Source organism: Coloeus monedula, assembly GCF_965178545.1.
Source record: "Coloeus monedula genome assembly, chromosome: 10".
Classification (NCBI taxonomy): domain Eukaryota; kingdom Metazoa; phylum Chordata; class Aves; order Passeriformes; family Corvidae; genus Coloeus; species Coloeus monedula.
Window position 1 is genome coordinate 22127391 of NC_138790.1, and position 27852 is coordinate 22155242.

Here is a 27852-nt window from a genome sequence, read left to right on the forward strand (position 1 = left end):
CCTGCGGAGTGTGGAAACCAGCTCCAGCCTTGCACTTGTCCTCCTTCACAACATAGTTTTGCCATGATTTAAACTCATAGTACTGCTAAGCTTCATAGAGGTTCCTTTAAAATAATAGTAAAGCAAAGCCCCTGTTCTTTCTCTTTCACAGGATGGAAAGAATGCAGTGAGTTGCCAAGCTTAAAGAGGAGTAGATACAGCAGAAATAAATAAATCAAGACCATTTATTTTAAGTTGATTAATCTGATATGTTCATAGTTTTCTAAAATAAAATCTAGCCCCAGAGAGTTGAGCAAATCAAATAACAATAACGGCAATTAATTTAGAAGCAGTTACTAATGTTTCTCATCCCCTTTTCAGATCCCTAAACACACATCATTAATCTCACATCTTATGATTGTGGGCCAAATCCTCGTGGGGATGTGCAGTGCCTGTCTTGGGTTAGAGAAGAGCTGACCCCGTTCCTGAGTATGGGGAAGGACCGTGGGCAGGGCTGCGATGAGTGGCTGGTGGATGCTGGCACTTTGTGCCTCCAGGAGGGTTTGGTCTGATTTTTCAGTTGAAATTCCAATTATTATGGGCTTCCTCACCTGCTTTGTTTTGTACTGGCCTTCAGCAGGATGGTCCCTGTAGTTTTACAGGGCTTGCCTAGCTGCTGTATGCATGTTTATATTAACGTTTCCAGCCCGCTCGTGTGAGCTAATAAAAATCCTGGAGCTCTGCAAAGAGTTAGATAATGTCACAGGTGGTTCCAGGGACCAGAGCTAGCAGAGAGCTCCCAAGGCAGGGAGGTGTCACAGGGCTGTGATTTGACAGGGAGCACAGCTGATCCTGTGAAGCAAAATGTGGTGGTTGGATTTACAGGACATTGAGATGACTTGCAAAGCAAAACATACACATCTTCCTGGGATGTCTGGGAGAAAGGTCCCTCCACTTTGTCTTGTCCAAAGTGCTGCTCTAATGCATATATCAAATGAACTAATAAACTAAATAATCTGTGCATCCCCACCGAGTTTGGTAATTCGGGGCATTGGGGTTTGAAATGAAAAACATCTCCCTGAATTTCTGAGAGTGTTTCACAATGTAGAAAGCCACCAAGAAATACAGAAGACTTGCTGTGGGAAATACTTTACACCCTGGCAAAAAAATTCTTGCAAATCACTTCAGCAACTGTGGATCAACCCTAACTTTTAGGCTGTTTTTTTGGCATGCATTAGGCAGGAGCTTGCTTTTTGCTGTGGGACCTTGTTTTCCACCCAGTGTGAGTGTCTGTCATAACCAACCTTTCAGACTTCCTGCTGGATCTGGCATTGCTGGAGACAGCCTGTGAAATGTAGGAAAAAAGGTGAGAAGCCTTCCTTTCCCCTTCCCCACAACTTGTTAACTCTTGGATGAGACACGTATTTCTAGACTGAAACATGTGAACTAACATATTTGATATTATTTTTAAAAATTTTGCTGTTTTGTCAAGACGGTTCAATGTAAAAGTGAGTTTATAGTACACAGTTTTGGCAGCTTGTTGGTATAGTTGTGGGGTTTGGGGTTTTTTTCAGTCTATCCCGCAGAGTTCTGCTCAATAATTTGAAGTGATTTGTTCCCTGTATTGTCCTTTCTTGAAGCTACTGCCACTGGAGAGTTACCTGCCTTCTTGCTAACCAGCCCTTGTAGAGCCAAGTGTGAGGAGCTGATGACAAGTGACAGGCTGTGGGTAAACTCTTTGAAAAGCACGAAACCAGCAGATAACTCCATCTCCAGATGATCTGTGAAAACTGGGCTGATGTGAGAAACTCTCGACTGAATCCAGCAGGGAGGTGGTGTTTCTCCAGACGTGTGTATAGGGACAAGAAAATATTGAAAATAATGGCGCATCTTTAATCCGGGATGCAGGGATTTCTGGAATGCATGCCTTCATGCCTGGCTGTGTGTTGGTTGTTGCACAGATCTCTGCTGTTGAAGGCTGTAGTCTATGGGTTGTTGATACTACAACCCTTTCATCCCTGACAACTTTTCTGGTCAGCTCAGCCCACAACCATAACTGAAAAATAGACATAGAGGTACAAAACCATCCTAGTTTAAAAAAGCAAAAGGTTTTAAGATTGCTTTTCTTTTCTTGCTCCAAAATGCATGTGGGAGGGAGACGTTCTCCTGGTTTTAAGGCATCCCTTTGGCCACAAATCTCACTGCAAGGAGGGAGCAGGGCTGTCATTTCTGGATAGAGGTGATCCCATATGGTGACCCCAGGAGCCTCCTGTGAGGGCTGCAGAAGCTGGAGTGTCCACCAGTGCCTCAGGAAGGTGCAGACTGGGTTCTGTCACCCCTGCAGACACACTCACACGAAGCCACAAGTGTGACCTGCTGTGGAGAGTGAATGTTCGCCTGCATGTGAGAGGGTGCTCCCTGCTCTTGGCATGGGCTTGGCAGCAGCCCTGCTTTATGCAGTGTGTCTCCAGGAGTGGGACGTTAAGAGGCTGTCATTCCCAAAACAGCTGCCTTGCTAAGTAATTAAACCAACTCCTCTGAGACCCCATAAACCTTTGACAGCGTTTAGTGGTAGGTAACGATTTCAGCTTGATGCAAACATTTGCTGGCTAAGGTTGAAACTCTCTGTTTCTCAGAGGGATGAGATCTACACATTTAGGAATATCTTATATATTAGGAATAATATCTTATTGGTCTGAAACTACCCGAGTGACTTCCAGTGAGGAGAGCGTCCAGCTGCTGTGCTCTAATTGATGTCTGCCTCCAAAGAAGTGTGGTACAATACTGGTAGTGACTTTAGATCTTCTGGGGACTATAGATATGATTTATAATTGGCACTGCAGCTTTTTAGAGACACTGAGCTTAGCCAAGCCTTTTATATATTGCCCCGTTGAAGTTGTGTGCTTGAATTAGGCATATGTTGAAGGGGTTGATGGCGCTGAGGCTGCTTTCATCTTGCAAGGCATTGAAAGCCTTGGGGTTCACTTGGCAGTTGTGCTTTTGCTGATGCTTCTGGTCTGATTGGCTTCTGGCTGTTCTAAATGAACAGTCTTCTGTGAACTGGAAGGTGGGCTTGTCATACAGTGGCAAACAATTCACGGAGTCTGTCCTGGTGATCTGTGTAACGTGCTGTAGAGCTTTGAAAGGGTGAGAGGACTGGCTGCTTTGGAGGGAAACTAACTTCAAATGAAGAATAAGTACAATTGTGTTGTCTTGAGGGTTACTGAATATCTCAGCATTTTCTTACTGTGCTGAGGCTCATGGAGGCCACATGTTCATCTTCATTAGCCTCAAGTCAAAACTAGCTGCCTTTTGCTTGAATGACATCAGGAGAGATGGACTCACCATGTTGCTAGCAATGCTTTTGAAGGAGTGGGGCAGAGGCTTGGACCCTTCTTGTTTTGATTGATGTAAATGTGTAGCTTGTGGGTGGCTTTTTCTTGGACTGGACTGCTCTGACATGCAACGTTGGAGGAAGGTTAATTTTAGACGTGTCATCATTGTCCTCTCCTGGTGTCACTGCTGCATCTTGGGCTGTGGGACCCACCATTTGCAGTGCTACAACTGCATCATTTTGGTTGGGAAAAACCATTTTTTTCCAGGTCACTGCATGTGTTCCTTACAGGCTTAGAGCTCCCACGTTTCATATTTGTGGAGAGGGTACAGAATGGCTGCTTTTTCTTTTGACATGCTAGAAAGGAGAAACTAGGTCAGAAGAACTCTAATTTTGTGTGTGCAAGTGTGAGTCTGTGAGCAGGAAATCTGGAATAGTCAGTTTATTGTAGCTTCAGTGGCTTGGCCTCCACAGGGCCAAGTGGGAATGAGCTGTGTATGTGCATAGGGGATTTTGTATTTTTCTTCCCTTAGCACTGGTGTTGGCTATTCCTTTGCTGGCTGGGGGCTACAAATCCACACTTACATCCTAACTTGAACAGGTAATAGTTGAAGAAGTAATACAGTTTTATTGACTGAAAAGCCCAATGTGGTGATTAGTTCTTATTTAATTTTGCTCCTGCCAGCTATTGGCAGGTCTTAACTTTCTGGAAAAGAAAGAGACGCTCACATGGTGACTGGAGCTTTATTGCAGTGAGAAGCTGTGGAGGAGAGTGTTGGAAACCTGGGAAAGTGGATTTATGATTGAGGAAGTGGTAATGGACAGAGCACAGCTGCGGCTCTCAGTAGGGCCTGCCTGGAAGAGCATCTCCTGGTAAGAATGCTGCAGAGGAGTGGTTCAAATAGATTTGTAAACAGGCTTCTCAGCTGTCCAGGTGGGACATTTTTCTTCTGTTAATAACATAGCCTTGAGAGCAGTTTTTCTTAATGCTGTGTAGTAATGCTGTTTCTAGACTAACATCTTTTAAGTCACAGAGCTGGGTGTTTGGGGGTGAGGGAGGACAAACTGCTTCTTCAAAATGAAAACAAAGCCCTCGGGGAGTTCATTATTACTCTTCCAAGTAGAGCAGCTTGTATTGCTTGAGTAGGCAGGAGGTGCAGTGGTAGATGCCATTGATGATAGCTTGTTTTGTGAGTCTCTGGATGGGTGGGCGAAGGAGGGGAGGGTACCAAAGCTAGCAGGAGAAGGCGTGAGATTAAGCAGTCCCTGTGAGGGCTGAGTAGCATCCAGTAGTCCAGCATGGTTCTGCTTCATTGCTTGGCTTTTATCTCAAAAATACCTGTGCAGCCTTTTGAGGTTTTTTGCACTGCTTTAATTAATGGTCAGGCTTAGTTTCAGTCACACATCTGTGTGATTGAAACTTGAAAAAGTCGTGTCCCCAACCTCGTTTTTAGAAAGTTCACAGTAATTCAATCAGTGTTTGGTTGCCTTGGCCACTGCCTTCCTGCTTTGTTTGCTGCTGTCTGCAGCTATATTAACAATCCTCTCCTGGCTTGTGTAGTCCATCTTCATATTACTCACAGGGCTGTTAACTAGAAGCGCCTTGGAGATGGAGACAGCCAGCTGATTACTAAAAAGCAGCTGTGTCTTCAAGTGCTCTTCAAACCCCTCTATTTTTCTCTGAACTGCGTGTCATTTGGGGTAACTTCCCCAAGGTGATCCAGTACAAGTGCTTCAATTCCTGCTGTAGAAGCCAGTGGAGAAAGTGTTGCAAAATGAGTGAAGTGATGTGCCTTCAGAAGGAATAGCAGGGGATTTTGTAGAGCTTGAGGTTACTCAGGTCCTGATGCCTTGGAGATTTATGGCTGTCTGCAGAGCTTCTAGAACTTCTTGCTAACATGAGAGGTGGCTTCACGGAGTATGGTCCAGCCCGAGCATTTGGCCTTGGGGAAATGAAATCTGGGCAGGTGTATAGTGTGAGAGCTGAAGGCTGCGTCCTTGTACTCGTTCCTTGCAGTGATGCTTTGCATAATCAGAAATGTTACCCTGATGACAGTTTTGCCTATTGAACTCTACTGCTGAAAGGCTTTTCTGTTTCTCCTGCATTCCTTGCAAAACCTTTCTCACATTCTGGATCAATGATCTTCAACTTCTGGTTGGAGCTTGGTGGGGTTGGAAGACTCAACTTTCTCCAGGCAGTTGACACCTCAAGACAACCACTTGGGTTGAGAGTGCTGCCATGCCAAGCTGTGTGATGCCAGGTGGGATTATGGCTCTCCTGGGCTGTCTGGGTGCCATGGCATTGCCATTAGTTTACAAGAGCCAACTTCTTGTGAAGAATGACCCTGTGGTGCTTCCCAGTGCCAAAATTTCTCCTTGCAACTCCCAGGACTCGTCTAGGCAGAGGCACCTGCACATAGACAGAGCTCCCTGGGTCTCGTGTTGAGGGTGATGAGTAAATGGCCTTTGTAAGCCCTTGGTTTTTCTGGGAGCTCTTGTTGAGGCTGTTTCATTATGGAGATGTAAGGCAGAGGCTCATAATATCCTGATGCTTGGGAGCATTAGTTGCACAGGCTTTATATCTTGGTGGAGATTAAAAAAACTCTTCTGATGCCACAGAGCTGCTTTAGCTGATTCGTGCCTGGGGACACTCCTCTGCTACTGACCCGTAACTGCGCTGCCTCCAGTTACACAGTGCGTTTTCCTTCTCTAGGGTTGTAACATTTGCTTAATGACTGGAGAGCTCCATGATTTTTGGCTGGAAGTTGTCATTAGCTGCTAGAATTGGGGGACTAAGTGCACAATGATTACAGAGGCTCCAATCTCTGATTTCCCCTCGTGCACATCCACAGCAATCGTGGTTTAATTGGTGTGCCCCTGGGTTCCCCTCTCCTGAGCATCTTTCCACTGTCTCCTCATGTAACCCTTCCTGTTACATCCTTTTTGTAGAAGGCTAGAAGGGAGAAAAATGAGTCTCCTTCAAGGAAAACAAGCAGATTTGGTGTACAGGCTGTGTGTAGATATTTCCTGTGTTTATGGACACCTGCCTGGCCATATTTAAAGATGGCTAACTTGTGTTCTGCTCACTCAGCAGTCACTGTAGCCAGCACTAAGACACACCTGCAGCCCTTGGCCTGTAGGTGACTTAGCCCTGGGTGTGGATATTGCTCTCTGAATAGTCTCCTCAAGCAAAGTGTTGGCTCTTTTGTGCCTTGGACTTGTTGAGACATCGTGGTGTAGGCAAGGACATCTTTCAGCTTTAGTTCTGTGGGGGGGTCTGGGTTAGGCAGAAGGGAGCAGTTTTACCCAGGAACCCACGAGCCCCACTGTGTGCTTCATGCTGATAAGTCTTCAAAAGGGAGGCATGTTCTGTTACTGAAATTTGAATACATCCTGCTTTATCATCCACACACAGAAGTCCCTTTTCTGATAATGCACCAGTTTCAAAAGTGTTTATTGAAATAAAGTGGACTTCTTTTTTTTCTTTACCCATGATACTGCTGGAAAGGGGGATGCCTCTGTGTTTTTATGTGTCTCAGACTGGTTTTAGCCACTGAAACTTTAGTACCACTGATTTTCCTGAGAGATTAGTAGAAACGTAACGATTTCCCACTTGAATTTGAGCCTGTACTGGCTGTAGCTGTGGCAGCATGATCATATCCTGGCACAAGAGAGCTCAGGTCCCAACCCATCTCTGCCTGGAGGGACGCTGGGTCTGCACAACCCTTGCCACAGGTGCTACTCTGTGAAACATTTCCCATCCCATGAGCAGCTGAAAAGTCCTGTTGAGTGTTTTGTTGCTTTATGGAGACCATACTTTATGGAGAGCCTGAGCTTGCTCCTGTGTCTTCTGGCACAAGTTCTGAGTAGCAGTAGCGGGGAGGAGGGCAGGACCCTACCTTAGTTTAAGGGCTCTTGGCAAAGTCCTGGTGCTACTACAGCTGTACAAATCCTTTTCTAGTTAGAGTGAAGCTAACCTAGAGCTGAAAATTATTTGTGGGTTTGCCTAAACTAACAGCTCACCCCATTTTTTCCTTTTATTTGTGGGCTTGTTATTCAATGCAGATGTTTTCAGTTAGATACAACTCTTGTGAAGGCATTTTGGGGTGTGGGAAGAGGGGACTGCTGCAGGCTTATCATCTGTGTGTCCCTCCTGGATCAAGGAGGGGGCATCTGCAGAAGGTGGTAGGTGCCGGGCTGGAAGCAGCTGTGTGGGATGAGCTTTGCAGCCACCCCCAGCCAAGTGCAGCCCAGTGCTGCTGTGAGCCTTGATCTGCAGCACAGGCTATATTTGGTCTGAGATTATTCCCTGCTTGGCCTGGATTGGTCCTGGTTGGGGCTCTGCAGGGTGGATTTCTTTTTCCCCTAGCTAACATCACCCATGCTGTGTGCCTCTTTATTTTTCTCCCTCGCTGCCCACTCCAGCCTGCCCAAGCTGCTGTCGCTGCTCTCTGGTACCCTCCTGAAGCATCTCAGCAGGGGCTTTGTGGGATGTGCAGGATGTGCCCCTGGTACCAGGGACAGCCTATTCCCCAGCAACCATTAAGATGCAAATCTCTTTTCTGTCTATGAATCAGTCCAGGGGAGGCCAGTGGGAAGCAGTATTTTTTTCCTTGCCTGCCCGATCCTTTGCCGTGTATTTTCTGGAAAGGCCATTAATAGCATGTTATTCCTGGGTCCTAATGGTGGCTCCTGGGGAGAAGCTTTTACCTTTGACTGCCTGCTGCATGGGAAGAAGGCAGGCTGAGGAGGGCAGCGTGGCTGGGAGGAGATATCAGCCCCCTCTGCTCCCTGACATTGCTGGTGCTCCCAGAGTGTTGGCTGTGCTGAGGTGGCAGCAGTCAGGGGAGCAGTGTCACTCCTGGCTGTGCTGACAGATGCCCAGTTACCTTGGCAATGCTTCTGGAAAAATGCAGGGAGAAACAGGATGGAGAGGGGACATGGCAGCAGAGAAAATGCCCGGCTGGTTGGGAGCTGGAGTGGAAGATGTGGGTGATGGGAGTGATGGGGGAAAGCCCTCCTGGCACAGAGCTGCCCCTGGCTGGCACAAAGCTGCCCTGGGCACAGTGGCAGCAGAAGCAGATGTGGGGCAGGCAGGTCTACAAACAAGTGATGGATGGACTCAGGCAAACCTGTTGGAGCCACAAGTGTGACGTTTGCACACATTAGAGCAGTGAGCCTGGGATGGTGGGATAGGGTGCTCTTTCGTTTGGGGATTTGTGGAAAGAGATTGGAAAACATATTGCAAAAAGGAGTTCTTTTTATCAGAAATGGCCAGCTGCATCCCTGGGTGTTTCTCCAAACCTCCTAAGCATATGCCCTAGGCATGGCTTTCTTCTGCCTTAATCTCCTAGTGAATATTCAAAAATAGATATACTTGTAGCAGTGGAAAAGCCTCTTTCTGAGTTGTTTCAGCACTGCAGAGAACAACCCTTAGGAAAGAAACTCAAAAAATAAACAGCAGCTGCTGCCATGTTTCCCCCTCCCCCGCCTCCTCACCCAGTGTGGAAACCCGGTGAGTCGGTTCCCTTTCCCATCCATTCCTTGCATTCCCCTGCCTGGTACCAAGGCAGCAAAACCCACAGGCTATACACACCCATCTGAGATGCTGCATGCTGGAAACCTGTTGTGCTGCAGCTTCACCTGTGTCTGCCCCCAGTGTCCAGAGGAAGGTGTGTTTGCACCAGGACAGATGTGTCCTCGGTGGTCTCCAAGCCTCCTCCGGCACAGCTTCCCTGCCCTTTGCTGCAGATTGTCCCACTGAAGGCTGAATGGGGTGCCCACCCTGGAGTACCCCAGGGCTTCCTGGGCAGCCTGAGGAAGCTGCTCATATATGATGGAGGAACAGGCAGAAGCGGGATGTGGCATTTCTGAATGATCAGAGGGGTTGCTGTCACCTTGTCACGGAGCTGTGCCAAACCCCAGCAGCTCCACGGCAGCACGTGTTCCTGGCTGGGTGGAAAGTCACATCAGAACTCAGATTAATTCACTTTTGTGGCATTATTACTGGGTTCAACCTTGCTTCTCAGCTGCTCACAAAGATCCAGTGTTTGACTTTTGGACCCAGAAGCATCTTGAGTTCATGCGGCTTTGTAATGAATGAAACCTCTGTGTCCGTAACGGGGTGGTGAGTGTCCATCTCCTCTCTCCCCAGGAGTGCTGCTGGCTGATCCTCCTTGGCCTGTTGGAGCTGGTAACTGACCTGTCTGCATCCCCTTGGATTGCAGCTGGGCTTGCTGGGATGCCAAGACATCCAACAGCTCAAGTGACTCAAACCCCAGCAGGGAGGATGAGGATGAGTGGTGGTGTGGGAAGCAAGTCACTCCTTGGCTGGGTGGGCTCAGGGACACACAGACCCCAGGGATGTCAGGATGTCTCCACATCCGCCGTCTTCCAAGGGGATTGTGCTCTCCAGAATTGGAGTGATGAGTACAGAAAAAGGAGGAGGAGCGGGAGAGTGTAAATAAAGCTTCTGGAAGGGGAAAACCCACCAAGAGGAGAAAATAGCAACACTGGTTATTCTGTCTTTCTGTCTTTCTGTCTTTCTGTCTTTCTTTCTGTCTTTCTGTCTTTCTTTCTTTCTTTCTTTCTTTCTGTCTTTCTTTCTTTCTTTCTTTCTTTCTTTCTGTCTTTCTTTCTTTCTTTCTGTCTTTCTTTCTTTCTGTCTTTCTTTCCCCACCCTCCCTCGTGCCTTACTGCTCGTATCATCTTTGGACTGTGCTGGTGGGTGCACATGTGTGTGTGACTGCACCTCCCCTGGCTGGGGACATGCCAAGTGGAGGGGGATCTGGGGACAGGGTTTGGGGTTTTGTTGCCACCCTCACAAGGTATTGTGTCCTCATATAGCATTGCCCTATATTTGCTCGTCTCAGTTGACAAGCCAGGATGTCAACAGCCAGGATGAACCAAACCAGAAATGGCCTTTAGACCAAGTAACACTAGTGCTGCGGACCTCAGGGATAGACCTGGAAAGCCCTGCTTTGAGGCCCAGAATGACATCCTGTCGGTTAGCTTGTTTTATTCCAAAGCAGATGCATGAGAAAATCTAAGTTTTAATGGCGAATGTTTGCTGTTGTACTTAAAGCATACACTGAGTGTTCATACATCGAGCAGATGACAGTCAAACAGGTGGATGCTCCCTCACAGGCACCTGCCTGGCATCTCCCAGCCCAGGTGCTGGAGGTGGGCAGCCCTGGGCAGGTCTGTGCTGCCCAGAGTGCTGGGGGTGCCCACACAGCGCCATCACCGCGACAGTGCCACGCTTCCTGTAATTCCCATCCCTGGTCTGCCTGAAAACCTTAAACCCCTCAAATCCCTTGTCAGACAAATGTTGATCTTCACTGAATGTTTATTTTTTTCAGAAGTCTATAAATATTGTTTATTAAATATTTTTTTTCTTTTCTCCTAGGATCCTGCAGGAATCTTTGAATTGGTGGAGCTCGTTGGCAATGGTACCTACGGGCAGGTCTATAAGGTAAGAGTTCCAGCTGAAGCGATCCTGTTTGCCTTGGCTGTGTGTTGAGCATGGAGCATCCCAGCACATCACCCTGACTAGGCTTTGACCATTCCAGACCTGACAAGAAGCCCTGCTGAACTCTGGCCTTTTGGTCTTGTGTGCAAGTACTGTGTAGCACACAGAGCTCTTATAATAAGCAATTCACATTAGTTCTGAAACTGTCACAAGAAAATGAATTGCCTTTTTTTTTCCCCCCTTTCCCCCCAGTTGCTTTTTATTGATTAGATGATGAGGAGGGAGTGAAAAGTCTGTGCTTTAATAGCTAAATCTCGATCTCCTCTAAGAGCTGAGTTTACGGCTGCAATAGGCTGCCAAATGAGTTTGCTACAGTCTAGTGCTCTGCTTGCACGTGGGCTGGCTGCCGTCCTTTCCACTGGCAGAAACCTGCTACAGGATTAAAAACACTATTAAAATGTTTTTATTGAAGTGCCTGTTACAGGCAGTAGGATTGCTTTAAGTTTTTCTAAACATCTAGAAGCAGCAATCCAGATGAGAATAGTGAAGGGATAGTGGAGAGCAGGATTTTAAAAGCATGAACTTCTTTACAAGAATATTTAAAATGCCCACCTCTACTATATTATATCACCTGTCCCAAACACATCTTAGCTTGGGGGATTTCCAGATTTTGTCGTCTTGGTGGGGTCTTTTTATTGATGATTCTTGTGCATTTGGGGTGGGATTGAATTATTTCAAAGTCTGGGGTTTCTGTGCTTATGTATGGTGGGGAGATGTTTCTTGTCATGGTTGCATGAGGAATTTGCCAACTGTTTTGGTTCTGTTGGGAGTCAGTACCTCCCCTGGGCCTCATTCTCCAAGAAACTCCTGTACGTGTGGGCACAAGTGCTGTATACACATGTACTCATGCGTGTGTGGGCACACAGGGATCCTGTTTACCCGTCATGCCCATGTTTCATTTTGACTGTAGAAAGGAACATACTCATGTGCTCCTGCTCTGTGGCTTTGGAGACGCAGCTCTTGCCTGTCGTGCTCTAAAAGACAGCAAGCTGCCCCTGCTGAAGAGAATAGTGTTTAAAGAACCAATGTTCCCCATCCTCCTGCTGCTGTGGACTAATCCTGTCAGTAGAAGGATCAAGGGATTGAAGTGAACTGAAGATGAACTGGAACTTCTGGAGTTTTAAATGTGTGAATTTTTGAACTGGAATAGATTTTAAAAAAAGCCCAAAAACAAAGGAAAAACTGCCCCACCCCAAAGCTGTTTTTATCAAGGTTATATTCCAGGGAGCCTTCCCCTCTGGTATTCATTGTTTTCCCACCATGTGCTCCCTGCCACGGGAGCTCCCTTCTGAACTGTTTTTCTTCTCAGCTGCTAAAATAACGGTGGAAGGTGACCTAATTTTAACTGGTTCATATTTCTAACAATCTGTGGAAACTATGTGCCTGTAATGGCCTTTTCAAAGCATCATGTTTTTGTGGAGAGCAGAAAAGGGAAATAAGCTGGTGCTGCTGGTTGTGTGGCTCAGCTGATCGGATTTCCTCTTGCTGGGTTCGATTCTTTCCGTGAGTCTGTGTGTTACCTCAAAGGAGATAAAAACCACCCAGAAATGTCCCGAGTGTAGGCTGAACGTTTCTGTGTTCCTTTTTCCCATGTTGTACAAGGGGAAAATCCTCCTCCTAACTGTTTTTAACTTGCTGAAGTAACCGGATTGTCCTCAGTGTGATTCACGTGGTGCCGGTGCCAGACGGGATGGTGCCGGGGGTGGAGGGGAGAACGTTGCTGTCCAAACCAAATTAGTAAGTATTGAGGTATGAGCTTAGGCTAAGCTTGACTTCACAGCTCTCTTAAACTGAAGTCCGAGAGTAGCACACACTCTATAAACAAAAGGAGACTTTGATATAAAACATACATAACTGTTTATGGTGTCCCACCCTAAAACCCAGCACGGAAATAAGATCTCTGCAATTCTTTTTCTCCAGATACCACCGCTGTATTTATCTCTTGCAGCAAAACAAATGGATCAACTTTCAAGACACACAGACCTTCTGGCTCCATTCTAAATCAGCCCTTAGAAGTGATCCATACCTAGGAGCAGTGTCCTCTGTAATTAGATGGTTGTTCCACTGCCATTTCCAAATCCCTCTCAGGCAGGGCTGGACTGCTTACAGAATCATTTAGTTTGGAAAAGGTCTTTAACACTGAGTCCAGACAGTAACCCAGCAATGCCAAGCCCACCCCTCAACCATGTACCTAAGTGCCACATCTGTTAAATCCCTGTAGGGGTGGTGACCCACCCCCCTGTGCTGTGTTACCTGAGGTGCACCATTGCTGCCCTCCTAGAGGCTGTGTGTGCCTCTGGTTGTGTTTTTAGGTTCTGGTGCTGGGTGCCAGCCCAAGCTCTGCATGTCCAACCCCTGTGCTCTCAGCTAGGAGCAGTCACCTGGTGAGCATCACCTCCCCTTCTCATGGCTGGTCCCTCTCTGAAGCAAGAAAAGCAACTTTCCTGTTGGGAAGAGGCAGAAGTGAGATGTTTGTTCCAGGCAGGGGATAACATTTTATGTCTGTGTGCTGCAAGACTGCCAGAACAGGACTGCAGTCCTGATGTTTCCCCTAGAAAATCTGATATAGCAGCCAGGTCTAACACTGCTGCATGGCCACGTTTGTGCTGGAGACTACAGGTGTCCTGGTGGTAGCCAGCTGGCCTGCCCAGGACCTGGGGGGAAAATGTGCAAGGTGCAAACTTCCCACTGATCCCATGGGATAAAGGGCATGGTTATGTTGTTCTGACAGCTGAACGATCTCACAGCCCAGCAGGATGGGGAGCCTGAGGAGTGTTACAGGAGCCCTCAGAGAGCAGGGATTCATGGAGCCAGCCCCTGCCACACCATGTGCCTTTCTCCTTGCTCAGAGGAGGAGAGCCATGTTGGCCAAGCCTGGCGCACCTTGAGAGCTCCCAGAAGGAGGGCACCCACTGCCAGAGTGTGCGCACCGGGATGCAGCTGCTACTTGGATCCTGCATTCTGGGCCATGGTTTGAAGATCCCTTTCAGGTGGTTCACAGTGCTTCTGTGAATCAAAGCCTTGTTCTGTGAGCCTTGTGCTCAAGGCATGGCAACTGATTTGGTTTGACCTCTGTGTTTTCAAGTAAAGGTCTTTCTTTGCTCAGGACAGCAGGTTAAAATGTCCCTTTGGTTCTTCCCAGCTCTGGCCATACCCCAGTGACACCTGGGCACTGCAGGAGCCCTCGGCAGCAACCTACTCTGCTCTCACTTCTCTAACCCCAACCACAAGCTTTTTGCTTTGGAAAAATGCAGAGAGAAATAACATTCCTTGTTCGCTGCTTAACAATCTCTTGTGAATAGCTCGATTTTTATTTTAATGAGGGACCACACTGGTGATAATTTATCTAATTGAATCAGAAGCTTTTCTTTATTTTCTAATAATCCTGCATCTTATGTTACAGATTGTAAACTGGTTTTGCAGAAAGACTGAGAGCTTGCTAGCTTCTGTGCCAGACATTGCGGTAGTAGTGAATTTTTGTGTCCTTGGATTTTATTTTTGTTATAGGTGTTTAAGGAATGACTATGAGGAATACAACGAGTTGGACTTGGGGAATTGAACCTTTGCCTCACTGGTTTATAGCTGATGGCTGAAAGCAAAACTCTAAACACAAAACTCAATAAAACCCTTCAGAGCATTATCTAAATTGTGAGGAAACGCTGCTTTTATGTCCCAGAACATTACTATTACTGTTTATTTCTACTCTGCATGAGAGCAAACAAATACTCCTTAAAATACCGTGTGTGCTAAGATTGCCTGGATAGATCAGGGCCACAACCGGTGGTGTGTCCAGCACCAATAAATACATGGGTTCAAAGTCAAAGGACACTGGGTTACTCAGAAATACCTGTTCAATAGATGGTTGCAAAGCTTGGGGACCCATGTGGTAGGCTACTTACTGTGCACTGAGTAAGTGGAAAACCAGAGCAATCCCCCAGTGTTCTTATGGGCTTAGCTATGGCCATTCAGACAGTGGCCCATGGATGGTGTCAGCCAAGAGGGATTTTGATGCCTTTGCAGTAGTGAGAAAAAAAATCAGGAAGTAGATCAGATGGTAACCTTTGTACCTCTCATCTCGTGTATTTTACAACATTGAAGTAAATGATGTTGAGATTACATACTCACGTGTTTCTTGCCAGCTGTACCAGGAGGACAGTGGTCATTAATGCCAAATACTGCTTTGCCTTGTGCCCTGGGGATGTGGGTCTCCATTTACAGCTTCAGCACGGTTTTATTTCACAGGGAACAAGATAGAGTTTGTGGGCACCTCTGTAACTGCACAATAACTATTGATTGTTTAATTATCTGGTAAATGCCATATAATCACCAAGCTATTACGCAGCAATAGTCGGTGCTCTAGTTTAGAGTGTGTGGGATCCACGTGCCGCCAGTGTCAGCTGTGGCCCTCCAAGGAGCTCCTTTACCATCACCACGTGATGGGGCAGGGCAGGGGAATCACCCCTAGGAGCCACCCAGGGCAGTGGAGCACTCTCAGGCTGTCCATGTCCTCTGCCAGCGCAAGTGAGGCAGCTGTTTGAAAAAACCATGGTTTTTGTAATTGCTCTTTGTTGTACTCTGTGTGTGTGTGTGTCTGTCTGGGGTACACAGGGGGAAAGGTTGAGGAAATGCATCCCAAGGTCTTTCGTGAGGATGTATTTTTTTTCCAGCTGGTATTTGCCGGAAGCCAGGGCTGATCCACCTGAAGGCAAATGCCCAGGTTTGACCCAGTAGATGGAGATGTTGAGGTATGTGGGTATGAGAAAGTGAATAAAATATTTGAAATCCAAGGTCACCTGTTGCTGGAGAGCTGGGAGCAGCAGGACTGCTGGGGTGGTTTGGTCCCTGAGACTGTGAGAATGTCCCAGGCACAAGCCTGTGTTTGATAATGTTGTCCTGGACTTTACGTAGATGCCAGAGGAGGAGGGTAACGTGTCCTGTGCTCCTGGGTGCTGTTTGTGCACTCCATGCACAGTGGCATCTTTCCTCCTGGCATCCCCAGGCATTCCACCAGTGCAGGTTGGGGGGGTAGCAGGTAAACATCTTTAAAAAGGGCTTTTAGAAGACTCCTTTTTCCTTTAACTTATTTTTGAGGGTGGATATGAGAAAATGGAGTGGGGTCTCTGCTGTGTTCAGCCTGCCTGACATCTGTCTCAGTCTGGCTGCTGCTGATCAAGTGCTGGGCCCTTGCATCAGCCCTGGTGAGAACAGAAACTCTCCAGGTTCCTGGGTCATTATCAGGAGTTCAGATAATTAGCCTGAGTCAAGAATGACAGTAATTGTCTTTAATCATCAGTTGGTTTATTGTCTCCCTTTCTGAAAGGCTGATGGTCAATAGCTCGATAATTAATCACTGTTGCTTTATCTGTGTGGAAGAAGCTACCATGCCGCACACAATTAATATTTCCTGGGGATTGTTGCTGTAAAGAATTAACTGTAGTCTATATACACAGCTTTTACAGCTGCAGACTGACTGCTGTGCCTTGCTTGAGAGGCCAGACTGAATGTGTGCACACCGGTGCCTGCAGACCACCCTTGTCCCAGCGCCTGGCCTGTGGTGCTGGGTGCTGCTGCTGAGCACACCAAGGGCACCTGGTGCCCCCATCCCCAGGCTGCTGAAGGAATTCAGAGCCCCATCATGCTGCAGTCTAAACAAGCAGCTCTAACCCTAGACAGCCAGCTATTGCATTTGAAGGTGCACTGTGAGCATTTCTCTTTTCCCACCTTCTTGTTTCTCAGATGAACTGTGATGGTGTGAAGTTGGGTGTGACTTGAGCAGCGTTGGTGGTTCTGGTGTTGTATCCTCAGCTTTGGGTCCTTTTTTGTGTTTTCAAGCTCTTCAGAGGTTACTTTTGCTGCAGGGCACAGGGCAGGCTGAGTGTAACCACACGTGTGTGAATGTGTGTAGCCATCCTTCCTCATGCTCTCATGGTCACTGCACATGAGGGGTTGGTCCCTCTGGTTTGGGAAGCTCCCTGGCTTTCCCCGTGGTTTAGTGCTGCACTCAGAGCCTGCTCCAGGGACTGAGGCAGGGGAGCACTTTGTGTGTGCCCACCCTGCCCTGTCCTAGGCTCTTCCTTCCACAGAGATGGTTTTGGGGTTGGCTGGACCACTCACATCCACATCCAGACACAGACCCTTGTGGGCGGGCACCGGCCACATGTCACCTTCAAGGTCAGGGATGGTCTGTGTGGGTGTGAATGGATTTACAAGACTTACAAGCTGCTTTATAATCCTTCTGTATTACAAGCACAGTATTAAATATTAAGCCATTGTTTCCACTGGGATGGCTCCGTGTGCTGGAAGAGAGGATAGTGGTGCTGCCGTGTGGGGATGCTCACCAGGGCTGGGGTCTCTGCTGCTTCCACAGGCACCAGCTTGCAGGTGGTGCTGGGCTTTTATGAGCTCTTACTGGGTGACAGGAAGGGGCTGGGCTGGAGTACTGGTGTGTGTGATAACTCCTGTAGCCTTATCAGAAGGAAAACGGGTGATCTCAATTTTTTCAGCTTCCCCACAGTGTTATCGTAGCTCTGGAGGAGAAGGTCCTTTCCATGCTGACTCAAATGGAGTGTGTGTGTTTCTGAAACACAGATTTGTTTTTGCCATGCAGGCAAGGAAGTCTGAACTGAAAAATGCTTAAAGTGATGCTTCATTCTTACAGAAAAAAAAAAAAAGGCAAAAGCTTTGTTACCAGAGCAACTGGTACATCTTGTGCTGCTTCATTTCTCTGAAACACAGAGCGAGCCCTCAGCCCTCCCTCCCCCCACAAGAAACCAGCCCCCACACACCTACGCACCAATATGTCACATTAGCTTTGCTGCTTACTGAATAATGGAAGGGAAAGGTGCTTTTTCAGTCCCAGAGAATGCAGGTTATAAAAGGTGATTTAAAATGTTTCTGCATTGCTCCCTTTAAATCTCTGTTCCCTTTCCCTCCCTGCAGAGTTTGTGAAGGGAAAGGGCAGGGTGAAGGTCAGGAGCAGACTGATGCATCTGTGGAGTGACATTTGTCCAGTCTCTCTTGTATTGCTGGATGCTCTGATTCTGTAAATACTGCACAGTTTTGCAGGACAAAAGAAATATCTGCGATGTCTTAGGGTTAAAAAAGCTGCTTTTAAAGATGCCAAGTGCAGTCAGTGCTGCTGCAAAGCATGGGGAACGTGTTTGTGTGGGTGCCAGGCATGGATAGGGACAGAGGGAGAGCCCTCTCCTTGACTTGTGGGCATTAGAAGGTGCACAGTGCAAGCAGCTGCTTTGCAGATAACAGGAGCAAGCACCGTGTCCAGTGCCACCTTCTCCTGTCCCAGAGGAATGGCTGGACTGGGAACTCAGACTTGTCTTTTCTCAGATCTTTTGTGAGGACACTTAAAAGTGAGAGCTGGGGGTGAGTGTGGGACAGGTGTTTAGAAAAGAGCCAGCTTTTAGAATTTGGGTTATTACATGTGAAAGCATCGCTCTCTGTTTTGGGAGGGGTGGCTTCTTGTCTGCTGAAGCTCCCATAGCTCTGCTCGCTCTAGGATCTTACCAGCAGTATTTTACTAGGGTGTGGCTGTGACTGGTGGATGAGATGTGCGTGCTGTAAGGCTCGGGTGGGTTACAAAAACTGTTTGCTGTTAGTTTATATCCCTCTAATGGTAGCCCCGGGCTGCAGGGCGCAGGTGAGGAGCTTCTTGCTCTCAGCAGAAGCTGGTACCTGCTGCTTTTTGCAGTTGCAAACTTGGATATTGTATTTAAGAAGTAACAGGCTCTTCTGGTGAATTAGAGCCGGGTGCAGTGCGCAGGGAGCCTGGGGCCCGGTCCTCACTGCTCTGGACTTCTCCAGTGACCTTTGCTGAATGACTCCTCTCTTCTCCTTTCCATCTTTCCTTTCCCATCCCTGTCTTTACCCCCTTTCTCGATATCATCAGAAACTGCAATGCTGGTGTGGTCTGGGGGGGCAGAGCTGGGAGCTGCTGGGTGGCACCAGCACTGGAAATCCATCTATGAGGCGATGGGGAGGCTAGGTGCCCCTGCAGCAACATTTTGGAAACAGAAGGCTGGGAGCAAGGCTGATTCCCAGCGGAGCAAGTACAGCAGCTGCTACTAGGTCAGCTGAGGAAAACAACCGAGAGAAGCACTGAAAAGTAGGTTTTGGAGCCGGGAGGTGTTTTGTTCCTCCCAGCTCTGAAGGTGCCACTCTCAGCTAGGAAGGCACTTTTTAGAAAGCTTAGAGAAGGGGATGGGAGGAGCAGCAGGCTGTTGGTCCAGGCTGTGCATTTGAAGCGTTTGTGAATGCTGTGGTGTTTGTCTTCAGAGACATTTCTTGCTTGTCATTTTTTTATGTCATTCCCAATTTTGATGCAGCTTGACTTGTGGCTGACCCTGAGGACTCAGAGGCAAGCAATGCCTACAGGGAGCCAGCTGGAGCTCTGCAGCTTCTCCTGGTTATGCTTTGAAGGCTCACTGCAGAGAGAATGGTGTCTCTCTTGAAATCTGCTGTTTATTCTTAGGTTTACCTGGGAAGCCCTTTACACTAATTACCTAAAGATGGAAAGCGCCAAGCAAACACAGCCTGCTTCCAAATGTTGTGGGATTTTTTCCTCTTCTTGCATAAGAATGGCAGATTGGTGTAAATTTTTTTTGGTTTTGTTTAAGTCTTCAAATTTTTTGGTGTGTCTTTAGGTGTCTTACATTCTTGTGTTGAAATGTGCACATGGAAGTGTGTGGGTAAAGGCCCAGGTCCATCCTCACATCCCCTTGTCCCCCAGCCCACCTCAGCTCATGTGTAGGTAGCTGTGAAGGAGTTTGGGGCTGCAGACAGTGCTGCTCTCAGCTGGAGAGGGATGTGGGGGAACCTGAGCTGTTGTTAGCACAAGCTGTGGTGATCCAGCCCAGAGAGTCCTGTGAGGTGCCATAGTCACCTCTCCCTGTGCCCAGTGCTCGCCCTTGGGTGTGGAGCATCCCAGCCCGTGTGCTCACACAGTTATCTGCCTTGGGCTGGGCTACACACCTGTGCACTGATGTCCCAGGCATTGCTGGTATTCTCAGACTTCCCTCCCCAAGGTTTTTTTTCTCTCCTCTGGAGCAGGGCAGTGCTCTTAAAGAGGAGTTGGTAAATGCTCCTTTTCCATGTGTCACCTTGGTTTTCCCAGCAGAGAGGCTGTGGTGGGATGCATCCAGGAGACTCAGAAGTGGCCCACAGGTCTGCAAGAGGATGAAAAATTTAAGGGCTGGATGGGGGATGGTGGGCTTTGTCTTGCTGTGAATCTCTAATTTGTTGTGGTGGTTGGACCTGGAGGCTGTAGGAACCTCCTCCTTTGTTGGGCTATTTCATTTGTGAGGTTGGGGGGTTTCACCAAGAGTCACCCAGTGTCAGCAGGAGGAGCACCCTGGAGTGGAAGGGATGCTGCTTTGCTCCAGTTTCTAATATTTACGGGGATGTTTGTGACCCCTGGCAGTGAGTTTCCAAAATGAACAGCCTTCTGCACACCTTTGTTTTTTTCTTTATTTTTTAACCCCACTGTAAAGCTGAACCTGACAAAAAATGATACTTGAAATGACCTGGAATGTGCAGGAGCAAAAAGGGACAGGGAGGTAATCCAGTCCACTATGTTTAAAAATGGGAGCCCTGGAAGGATGGAAGGGAGAGAGTTTTGTAAAGGACCAAATTGGGTATCAGATGCCTGTAGTTAATTTTACAAAGCTGCCCACATGCCTGGTCTGGAAGCTGTGCTGGCTTTGTTAGCTCTCAGTGGCCACTAAGGATGGAGAGGCAGAAGCACCTTGGCTGGGCAAGACCCATTAGTGTGATGTGCTGCTGTCACTGGAGGAGATGCTCCTCCTGGGCTGCAAGGAACAGATGATGGTCCCATCACATCTTATTTCAGGGGATGTGGCCTTAGCCTGATGTAATTATTTTTTTTCCCCAGTTAGTGCTGAGTGGGGATATTGTTTCAATAGGTCTGGTTTATAATGAACAAAAAATTTTCTTAGCTCCTTACAGTTCTTCTGCTTCTCAAGAAATGGTTATTAACAGGGTCAGTGTGAAGGAATGTATTTTATGTTTGCCTGTGTGGTATCTAGAGCAAATGAGGTCAGGATTATATAGTAAAAGAGCTACATTAAAAAAATAGTAACTCATGGATTCCTTGTTATTAGTTAAAAGGTGTGATTCGTGCCTCACAGGTTGGTATTGTGTTTTCCTTGAAGTAACTGTTGGTGTTTGTGCACTTCAGGGTGGTTCCTCCATCTGGGCAATCAGTCCTGGGGTCTGCAGTGATTCCTGGTGGAGGCCTCAAGTTTGGGATGGTATGGGAATCTCTGATACTGAGCTCTCAGTTGAGCTTCTCCTCTGGAACCCCTATTTTAATGGTCAGTAGTAGTAACCAGATGGAGGGTTGGAAGGGAAAGCTAGGAATTCATTCCAAGGCCTCTGCTCCCTATCCTTAACTTCCTGATGATGGTATAATGACCAGGGCATTGGGCTGGTGGGGCTGTGTGCCTGCATTCAGGTCAGTGTCCTGTGTGGCAGAGTTGATTTGCATTTAAAAAGCCCCAAGCTTACAGTGGCTGTTGCTGAGGGAAAGTTGAACTCGATGGCAAAGGAAACAGAGGTAAACAGATGTGCTGGGAGAGACCACCATCTCTTGTGCCCTGCTCTCTGGGGCCAGCACAGTGAGACATGCAACCATTTCACCCTTCCAGGTTAACTCTTTTCTTCTTGCTTTGCATCCCCATTTGAAAAGATGGGAGGTTTCCACTCTGGCATATCTTGCTGTTGGTAAGTCTTTATGCCAATACTTTCCTTGGTGTTGCAATTTCTCCCTGAGCAAAACCATTATTTGAGAAGAAGATGCCTCATTCAGTACCTAACCTGAGCATTCAGAAGTCTCCAGCCAACCTCCCCCCTCCCCACCTGGGACTCTTCAGAGTTTGAAGCTCTCATGAACAACACAAAGGCTGGAAATGCATCTTTGTTTTACAGAGGTAGAAATTCAGTATAAGCAGTGATCAGGGCTTAGGAAAAATTGCAAATTCCACTGGACTTGCCATTAGTCTCTTGTGTTTTTTAGAACAATTATGGCTGTAGTTGAAGTGGGCAGCACCAGTGGAAATGCCTTTGCTTTCCTAGGCTTCAGAGATTTTCCCTTTCACACTTTAATTCAGCAGGTCCAGGATCAAGGCCAAACCTTTTCTTTTCTACATAACTAATAGAAAGACAGCCAGTTCAGCAAAATTTCTGTAAATAGCCTGTTCCAGATGAATTGTGAATTGTGCATGTGAATGCCAGTAGGGCTAACACGAAGGGTAGTTTGCCAAAGAAAATGGAAATCTTGTGTTAGAGAAACAGGCTTCCGAAATGCAATGTCAAATTACATTTTTGGGCTCTGCAGAAACATTGTTTGCTGTAGTCATGAAAGTGCCAAAAATGCAGAAAATTCTTGATCTGTGGCACTGAAGGGCAGTATCCAGTGGGTGAGTCCTGGTCACACAGAAAACGCTGAGCATCAGCTGAAAATCCTGCAGCAGCCCAACACTGAGCTGGGCCTGTGAACACCTGCTGAAAGGACTCCTCCAGTATTCTTAATGTTTTTTGAACTGACAAAAGCCAGCATCTCTTGGGATAGTCATGGTGTGGTTTGGAAGTACTCTGCCTTCAGCATCCACACTGATTCAGGGGCTAGGGGGCAGTGGGCATCACGGGGAGGTCACTCAGCTGGGCAGTGACCCAGGGCATGGCTGTCCCCCAGCAGGGATGCTGTCGATGGAGTTCAGCCCCGCCAGGAGCAGCTGGATTTGAGGTCTGTCACTGTTCAACCTTTAAAAGCCACCATGGATGGGGTACATTGTTCCTTCATGCTGGCTGCCGTGTGACTCCTTGGACTGCAGATGGAATTGCACACATGCTGCTGTGCTGGCGTGATGGATTGTGCAGTCACAGGAGAGCTTTCTGCTTGAGGAAGGGCAGGGAGAGGCTGGTTCTCCAGCCATTCATGTGTCTTTGGCCTGGGTTGACTTGGGCTCTGCGAATCGTTGGCGTTTAGCTTTGTGCAGAGAAAGCAGAACACGTTTGCTCACCCAGGTTAAGCACTACAGCACCACCTCCATCTTCCAGCCTTTCTCTCTCTTGTGGCAATCTTGGGGATTTGTTTTTGTTTGGACCTTTTTTATTTGCATCTGCCCATAGTAGCTAAAACTCGGCTGAGGAAATCTGGTGCTTCTCCCATGCTGTTCCACAGCAGATACAGGGTTGCAGAGCAGTGCCAGCAGCTACAAAGGGCACCTAGCAGGGGATTAGCCAAAGGGCTGACAGAGAGCACAATTTTGGGCTAGGCCATGTGTCTAAGATGACCCTTCTTCCTCCAAATCTGCCATCTTTCTTCTAGAAGGCGCCCTAAACCTGTGATATGGCGCTTGGGATTGTGCTTAGTGAGGACTCTGCATATCACCAGTGGATCTAAATACAGTGGGAGCAGTGTGTGACCCCTGTCCCTCAGCTGGCTGAGGCCCTGGCAGGGGCATGTGCCTGTGAGGGTCCAAGAAACCCCAGCCAGCTGTGAGGCCATCCTGCATCCCTCGGAGGGGATGCAGCTCCTGGCATAGCCACAGCAGTGTGCACCTTTGCTTATGCTAATTACTGCCTTCAGCACTATTCCAGTGGTAGGGAGTGTTCCTTGGGCTGTGGGAGCCCACAGCTGAGTTGGCATGGGGAGAAATCCAGTGAAAGGCAAGAGCAAATGCTCTTGAAAGCTCCAGCAAACACTCCCAGTGTTGGGTTTTCTTCTTCCCTCACTGGTGACTGTCTACAACCTGTTTGGGAAGGCACTTGAGAAGAAATAAGGTAATTACATAATTTAATAACAGATTTGAGAGTGCCGTTCTGAGCACACCAGCAGTGTGGAGGAGCTGGGGCTGTGGAACGTGACTTGTCTTGCACGGGAGAGATTAATCACGTCGACTCCTGGGAGACAGGTCTGCTAGAGAGGTGGTTGTGTTGGATGCACTGTTCATATTGCTCAAATTAGGCTGTGTACAAGAGCTAATAAAATCAGGAGGAAAGAATTCCAGCAGAAGCGATCAATAACTTGAAAGCGTTTTAATTCAAAATTAGAAAAATGAGAATGGTTATGGGCAAGGAGAGTGTGTTAATAAAGGAAAATGAGTATTTTTTACTGCTGGTGTGAAATGAGATAATTTAAGAGATGTTCTAAGTGCCTTTTGTCACAGTTAATGCCTTTTGTTAGATTTCCAAGCAAAATGGAGCCTGTGACTTTCAATTTCAGGGTTCTCAGATGATCAAAATACCGTGGGGCAGCCTGATCATCTCATGCTTTACTGGAATGAGGTCATCAATAACTTTTGCCTGGGTGTGATTTACACAGTTGTCAGTGTCTGAATTGCCATAATATGTCTCTGCCTGGGAAAAATGCTGCATTTGGAAGGGGAAAAAAAACCCAACAAAGCAGAAGCTCTCTGGGTATCTGGTTCACTGCTAATAATGGATACAGAAAAGTGATTACTTGTGATCCATTCAAATAGAAAGCCTCTGAAGCTGGAGGCATGGAAGCTGTTGCAAGGTCAAGCAGTGTCCTTTAAGGAGAAATAGGTGGCAAATACTGTCACTGGCAGATAACACGTCTGCAGCATCATGAAAAGTACATCTGAAATTAAGATTAAAGGTGCTTTGCACTCGTATGGAGAGGGGGAAAAGAGAAGATAGAGATGAAATCAGAAAAAAGAGGATTAGCTTTTGGTGGGTGACAAGCAATAGCTCTGGCCAGGGAGAGATTTAAGCAGCAAAGGGCTCACTAACCCAGGGAATTATCAAAGGTTTCTGCAGCTGCTTCCAACTGATGGTCTTCAAGAGCCTGGAATTCTTTGTGTTTGAACCTTTCTCTCACCCCAAGCCTGTGTGTGTACGTGCACATGCAAAGTCTCATCTGCAGCCCCGTATGTCAGGCTGGGAATGCAAAAACCAGAGGCCCTGGTCATCCTCACTTGCAGGAGTCTGCTTTAATTTTAGATGCCTTAGTTTACAATGAGGCAAAAGGGGACCTGACCTGCAGCTATGCTGGTAGACCTCATTCTTTTGTTGACTTACATTGCAGGTCAGGGCACCAAGAGCTTCTTAAAAATGAAGTAATTTCGTCTTGGCAGATGTTTTCAAGTCTCTGCTTTCATAAATGGGGCTGGGAAGCTTTGCTGAAGATCCTGCAGGAGAAACTGGATCTCTTGACTGATGGGTATGAGCCAAAATTAGCTTATTTTGAGGTGCTGAAGAGGATGGCACTAAGTTTTGTCAGTCCCACAATGCTGAGAAACCCTAGTTTCTGAAAATAGGTTTTGGCTATAACCTCTTTGAGGAGTAGAAGGACTTTGAGCCTTAATAACTATGGTACAGCAGTGGCTTCACAGGTGGGAAATTTGGATTTGGGTTTCAAACTTAGTGATCCCAAAGGAAAATACCTTCCCTGAAGCAGAATGAGAAAGATCCAAGGGATCAAATGTGCTTCTCTTGCACCTTGGGAAAACACCACAGCCAAACAACACCTGTGGGTTTGTCATTGAGATTGGACCCCTTGGTGCAAATCTTATTTTTGCAAAAACTTAAAAATGTTTGGGGTTTATTCTGTTGTGTAAAAAAGAGTGTGTTTGCAAATCTCAGGCATTTTGGGGAATAGTGTTGCTGTCTTGGTGGTGATCCACGGTGGCCAGGGCTTCTTGCTTCCTCTATGGCAAGATGCTCACTGACATCCAGATTATCAGGTCCATAAATACCCAGGCATCTGGGAGGCCTTTCTGGTGTCTGGTCCGTAGCTGACCTTTCGTTTTGCTGAAATGAAGATCAGCCTTGAGATCAGCAGACTACAGTGAAGATTGCATGTCCATGCTGTAGGATAAAAATAGAAACAGAAACTGGAAAGGGGAAATATCGTGTCTGTTAAAGATCATCCATGTGCTATTAATGTACCAGTGACCAGGCCTCTCCCTGAGCTTGTGGAAGCTTTACCTGCATAAAAAAGTTGTGTCTGAACTACAAAAACCTCCCAAGTTTGTGTCCTTCTTGTACATGTGTGGATCTTGCCTTTTTCATTTTCTCATGGGTCCAAACCAGTCTTATCAAAGGAGCATAGTGTTTAATCCAAGGCAAGTGTCAGAAGAATAAACTACTTTGGTTTTCGTAGTCTTGTACAAAATTCTTTCTGCATTTCTTGGCACTTAGTTATTAAAGAGGCATTTGTTCTGTTTGCTTAAAAACCTCCCAGCAGCTAGCACGTGTGTGCTATGCAAATTATTTGTGGTCTGGTTAAATACTGTTTTACTAAGAAGGGAATAACTGAAATTAGTAGAGGAAAAATAAGTAACATTAACCCTCTGTAGGTTGTTCCCTTGTTAATTATTTTGGTGATTTGGCTCTTGAACTGAGTGTGCCGCTGTTGTAAACGGCAGTTGGGACTTGGGCTTGAATAGTCACATACCCCCAAGTGCTTACTTTGTGTGGCAGTGGTCCAAAAAACTGCCAGCATCCTAATTAATACACTTTTTCAATGGACAATATTAATATTATTATACTGTAAAATGAGTAATTTGAATAGAATGCCTTGCACTCTCTTGATCTCTTGTGGATAAACCTACAAAAGGCCACTGGCACTCATCCTTTCAGGCCTTAATGGGTACAAAGGCTTCTAAATAAAACTGTTTGGAGCAGAGTTACCTAGAAATGTGTAGCAAATATAGTGTATCTGGTAGGGATGGTGATAATTTGTGAGAGTGGTGAAGGAAAATGTGAAGGGAAATGGTTGTAATAGATGAGCACCTCCGAATGATGGAGGAGTGAGGCAGCTCTCGGGGTTGACTGGTGCCACGACATTCATCTGAATGATGTCAGCCTGGCAGCAGTGATGCAGGAGTCCCTCAGCTGAGCTGGTGCTTAGAGGAAGGTAGTACTGAGGGCAAGAAAGCAGATATATGTCTGACTGGAAAACAAAAGACTCTCAAGGCTGGTTTGTTTTATTGATGCCTACCATTAGAGGCTACCACAAGATTTACTGCTGACTTTAGCAAAAGGAATGGAAGTGCAGAGAATGCTGTGAAAGAAAAGGGGGAAAAGCAGAGGTGCAACTGAACCAGGAAACACTGGATTTAGCAAAGAGGTTGAGGTGTGAGGATTGTGGGATATGTTTGGGTAAGCCCAAGTAAGTTATTGAAGTATCCAGATTACTCCGTTCACCTGAGATATGTGCCCTGTGTGTGGACAAACCATCCCAAAGCAGATACCCTCTGCCTCTCCTAAGGTCTGACTGACCTTGAGTCCTCAAAGGAAGAGAAACTGGCTTTGGGGTCAGTATTGAGGGAAAACTGCTGCTGAAAAAGCCAAACAAGTCTCAGCACATCTTCAGCACTTAGTGCAGAGACGGCTGTTAGCTGGGGGAATGAACGTCGCAGTTGCTCCATCCTCTCAAGAGCCCTTGCTGGTGCAAAGAGTGCAAAGGAAGGAGGTCCTTTTGGTAGCTGCAGATTTGGCTGTGGTCCGTGCAGGCCTTGGGATCCTGCAGAGAAGCTGGTCTGTCTTCAGCAGCAGAGGAGAAAACCTGTGTGAGGGCAGAATTGACGACAACAAATTTGACTGGCTCAGTGTAGGAATGAGATCACTTTTAGCAGCATCAGGGGAGACTTTGAAGAATGGATGAAAGGGAGCTGAGTGAGAGGGCAGCTGTGGATACAGATTACCTGGACCCAGGATAGTTTTTGGTGGCGTCACACACAATCTGTGCATTCCCAGGGTCTGGCACCGGCCGTGGTCTCTTAGGGAGGATGCAGACACACCTTACATCTCAACAAGCAGAAGGCATCTGTGAAGAGCAGCATTTTTCTACAGAGGAAGGTGATGTTGTAGTGCTACAGGGTTCACTGTTTTAAATTGATTCAGTTTGCTTTGTATATGAGTAGCTTTGGCTTCTGAATGAAAACTTAACCATGGAAACTGGAGCTGCCAGTCAGAGCAGCAATCCCCTTTCTGCTGAGCCTGGCCT

The 27852-nt window shown here is 47.1% G+C and overlaps 1 protein-coding gene across 3 annotated transcripts in view; it reads left to right on the forward strand.

The window, feature by feature from the left end:
- TNIK (TRAF2 and NCK interacting kinase) overlaps positions 1–27852 on the forward strand; it is a 151460-nt gene that overhangs the window by 16470 nt on the left and 107138 nt on the right. For all 3 annotated transcript variants that reach the window (XM_082288219.1, XM_082288221.1, XM_082288220.1), the window contains exon 2: positions 10722–10787. In XM_082288219.1, coding sequence (XP_082144345.1) covers positions 10722–10787 — 66 coding nt within the window. The remainder of the gene's footprint in view (positions 1–10721; positions 10788–27852) is intronic.